The sequence below is a fragment of the Halyomorpha halys genome, unplaced genomic scaffold (assembly GCF_000696795.3).
Source record: "Halyomorpha halys isolate HHAL.00 unplaced genomic scaffold, Hhal_1.1 Scaffold786.1, whole genome shotgun sequence".
Taxonomy (NCBI): domain Eukaryota; kingdom Metazoa; phylum Arthropoda; class Insecta; order Hemiptera; family Pentatomidae; genus Halyomorpha; species Halyomorpha halys.
In genome coordinates this window covers 172,048-175,627 of record NW_027105723.1, presented here as the reverse complement: position 1 = coordinate 175,627, position 3,580 = coordinate 172,048, and the positions used below count along the sequence as shown (strand labels likewise).

Here is a 3,580-nt window from a genome sequence, read left to right as displayed (position 1 = left end):
TAGATTTTATTATTGTTATAGGTTTTTATAGTGCATGAATATGGGACAGTGGTCCCGAAACGTTGTACAATTGTTAATGAATAAATAAATAATAATTTATTGCAAATGATGGAAGTAATTAACCTCAAAAAATTTTAAAAGAATTGACTCACCAGACTTCCTAGAGAGATAATCCAGAAAAAATAATTCTTTTTTACGTTTTGAAACAGCCGCCACTTTTTATTCCCCCTAACTATACTTGGCAGACTCATCAATTTTGACTAGTAATTATACATAGTTTTCATTAAATTAATAAGAAATTGGGATGAACTAACTGCCTTTTTTTCCTCTTGGGCTCTTGTACTAACATGACTTTGTGACGCACAGATATCTTTCTCCCCTAGTGCTTGCAACTGGACTGGTGACCTAGTACCTGGTATTTGGAGCTCAAAGGGCACGGTTTATAAAGAAATCAAATTTATAAAATCAAATTTTGGTTCAACGAGTTGTAATAATAATTTGAATCTGATTTTAATAAGAACCTTTTGCTTATTAGAAACAATATATTATATATCAGCATGAAGTTTAAGTTGGGGTTTGTTAATTGGCCTATAGCAATATTACGTTAAGTAAAACAAGTCAAATCTAGTTTCGTGTGTGGCAGAGGAGTTCATAGCACTTTTCCTCAGCACAGTAGCAGAATAAATGATTTCAGCCAGAGCCAACGCTGGGTTCCGTGAGTCAGTTGAACAGTGCCTTACTCACCGAACTAACCAAAGCGTACTCACATCTTATGTTCATTCTAAATTTAATCATTTGAACAGTATACTATTTGTTTTTGTATTTTAAATATCACTAACTGACTTTGTATAAACAGAATTAGAAATTAGATGAGTTAAGCTTGAAGGGGTGAGGCTTTGTTTTACTGACTCTTATTAGGAGAATATCTCTTGTGAGCCTATGTTTCGACCCACATTGCTAAAAAAAAAAGATACAAACACTTAAATGAGGTAACAGAGTAAGTAAATGATAACAAAAATAAAATTTAACTAATTTCTAGCTAATTATGATAATTTCTATAAAAATAAAATTTGATATATAATTTGAATTCTTGTTTAAGACTGGTTAATTTATCAATTATATTATATGTTTTAACCCAATGTATTGTTGATAAAGGTAGTTATTATATTATATCATATAGAATTAGAAAAAGTGAATTAGTTTGATATGAGATAGATTGATAAACTAAAATATAATAGCCCGCAAAATTCATGACAACACTGTAGGTGTGATATTTAGAATAAGTTATCCTTTGGAAAGGCCGAAACGTAGGAGTGGAATAATAAGAATATAAACAGGATGAGATATAATTGTTTAATTTTTTTGGTATCAATTCGCTTACTTTTTGCCTGATTTAAGTGTCTGCACTTTTTTAGCTCTAATAAACCCTTGTAATGTAGAGCGAAACGTTAGCTCACATTAAATAGTTTTATGACTTTTTTCTTTGACCACACCCGGACCATCTTACTTTTTTTTATTATGTGAAATTAATTTTTAATTTCCTTTGTGATCAAATATTTATGTCATAGTTTATATTGATGTTATTTTATTTTATTATCTCAATAAAGGAGAGGTATTTTTTTTTTGTTTAAGTTTAAGCATTTTTCTTTATTATTATTATGCCTTACCAAGTCTTATTTGCATTACTTTATCTAAAAATGTAAAATCTATCACATTAAATCATTATTTTGCCAGTATTCTAAATATATCCCACTCAAATATATGAACAGGACTAGGATCTCTTAAATTTTTTTATTTAAGTCACGTTCACGTGACTATTATTGTTTTTAATTTCACCAATATTTTATAATTTTCCAGGCTTCGGGATTCAATACTGTCGATCGCACCAAACTACAGGACATAGAGCACGCCAGGTTAGTACTGAGGAACCTCGGGAGGTTCCACGCGATGGCTAAAGTCTTAGAAGAGAGAGGACAAATTTCTAAGGATGGTTACAAACCTTGGCCCTTCCTCTACAACGAGGCTTGTTACAAGGCTCTTGTGTTTGGTGGATTGATGGCGCTGGTAAAGGGAATGAGAGCCACTTGGGGAAAGGAATGGTAAGAGTAATGAGATGAAGTATGTGCGAATTACACGAGTTATATATCATAAAAAATCAGTGAAGACTAAAATGACTTTATTCTAACATATTTACAAGAACTACATGTTACTGTTACTGTTACAGAGTAACTCTCTTCTACTTCTACTTCTCTTACTTAGCTATCTAGTCTAGGAAATATATATGAACACTTGAGAAGAGGGGGTAGGAGGAATAGAGAAATAGGAGAAGGGGTTTGAACCAATCAGATAATTTAGGAAATATCTGGAAGGGGAAAAAAGGCGTGGCAAGAAGTTGGGTGGTCAGATTTCTAAGAAAGAGACCATGACCTAAGACTTGTGTGTACTGACTTACATATGTTAACCATAAAATAGTTTGACTGATGCAAGTCCATTGTGAGATGACAGCTTGTACCTGCATAAGTGTCAGCCTTTGCTATTGATATAGGATACTAAGGGCTTGAAAGGGCTGTTAGAATGGTCTCAAGGGCCTTATGGGAACGTAGTTGTTTTTATTGAGTTTCTTTTCTATAAAATTGTAACGAAATGTGAACACATGGAACCATATGTCTAAAGTAACTGAACCTACAGTTGGGCAAGTGGCAATTGTTTAAATTTATAATACCGGTTCCTTAACTCACGATAGCGGTTGGGAAGTTCGTAGGAGAGTAAACTGCGATCTAGTAGAACCTTGCCTTTTTCAAATCACTTTGTTTTCAAAGTACACAGAAGATGGTCAGGGATGAGGTCAAAAGAAAAAATAGTTAACAACTATTTATTTCTCCACGTTTTACCCCACTTTACAGTTCTTCATCAGTACTAAATAGATACAAGAATAATTAAAAATATTTTTATATAGTAGGATAATAAGATAAAAAAAAAGGTAAAATAAGGTAGGCTTAAAATTATATGAATATAAGAGAAACGAAAATTATATATAAATGAACAAAAAGAAGAAATAAAAATATTTGTGAAATAAAATAGAGAATATTAAGAATATATAAAAAAAGACGTAGTAACAAGTAATAGTATAAAACATACATAAAAAATTAAAACACAAAAAGATGGAAAATAAAGAAGTAAGTTGAGATTAAATAAAGCTCGAGAAGGAATAAATAAAAATTAAAAAATCATAAAATAATAATAAAAATTAAAGAACAAATAAAGACCACCCACCGGTTCCAGTTGAGAGATTTCGAAACAGTAACAAAAAATGGACAGTATACAGAGTGGAGGGGAGGTGACCGTTAAACGGTTTTATTTAAATTACGTGAAATAAAGGATATAGATATAAAAATTTTATAATAATTATAACTATAAGAATTATCAAATTTAGGAAAAACACAGTATACTTATTTTAGTCTAATCATACGATATTTTTAATCTTACGACAATTAAACGCTCAAACTTATTTCTTACAATTTTTCAAATTACCGAAATACAAGAAAAATATATGAAAATATGATAATAATAACTATAAGAA

The 3,580-nt window shown here is 30.6% G+C and overlaps 1 protein-coding gene across 2 annotated transcripts in view; it reads left to right on the top strand.

The window, feature by feature from the left end:
• LOC112211838 (uncharacterized) overlaps positions 1-3,580 on the top strand; it is a 157,986-nt gene that overhangs the window by 29,790 nt on the left and 124,616 nt on the right. For both annotated transcript variants that reach the window (XM_067053358.1, XM_067053362.1), the window contains exon 3: positions 1,858-2,099. In XM_067053358.1, the coding sequence (XP_066909459.1) occupies positions 2,097-2,099 (3 nt within the window). In that variant the 5' untranslated portion in view covers positions 1,858-2,096. The remainder of the gene's footprint in view (positions 1-1,857; positions 2,100-3,580) is intronic.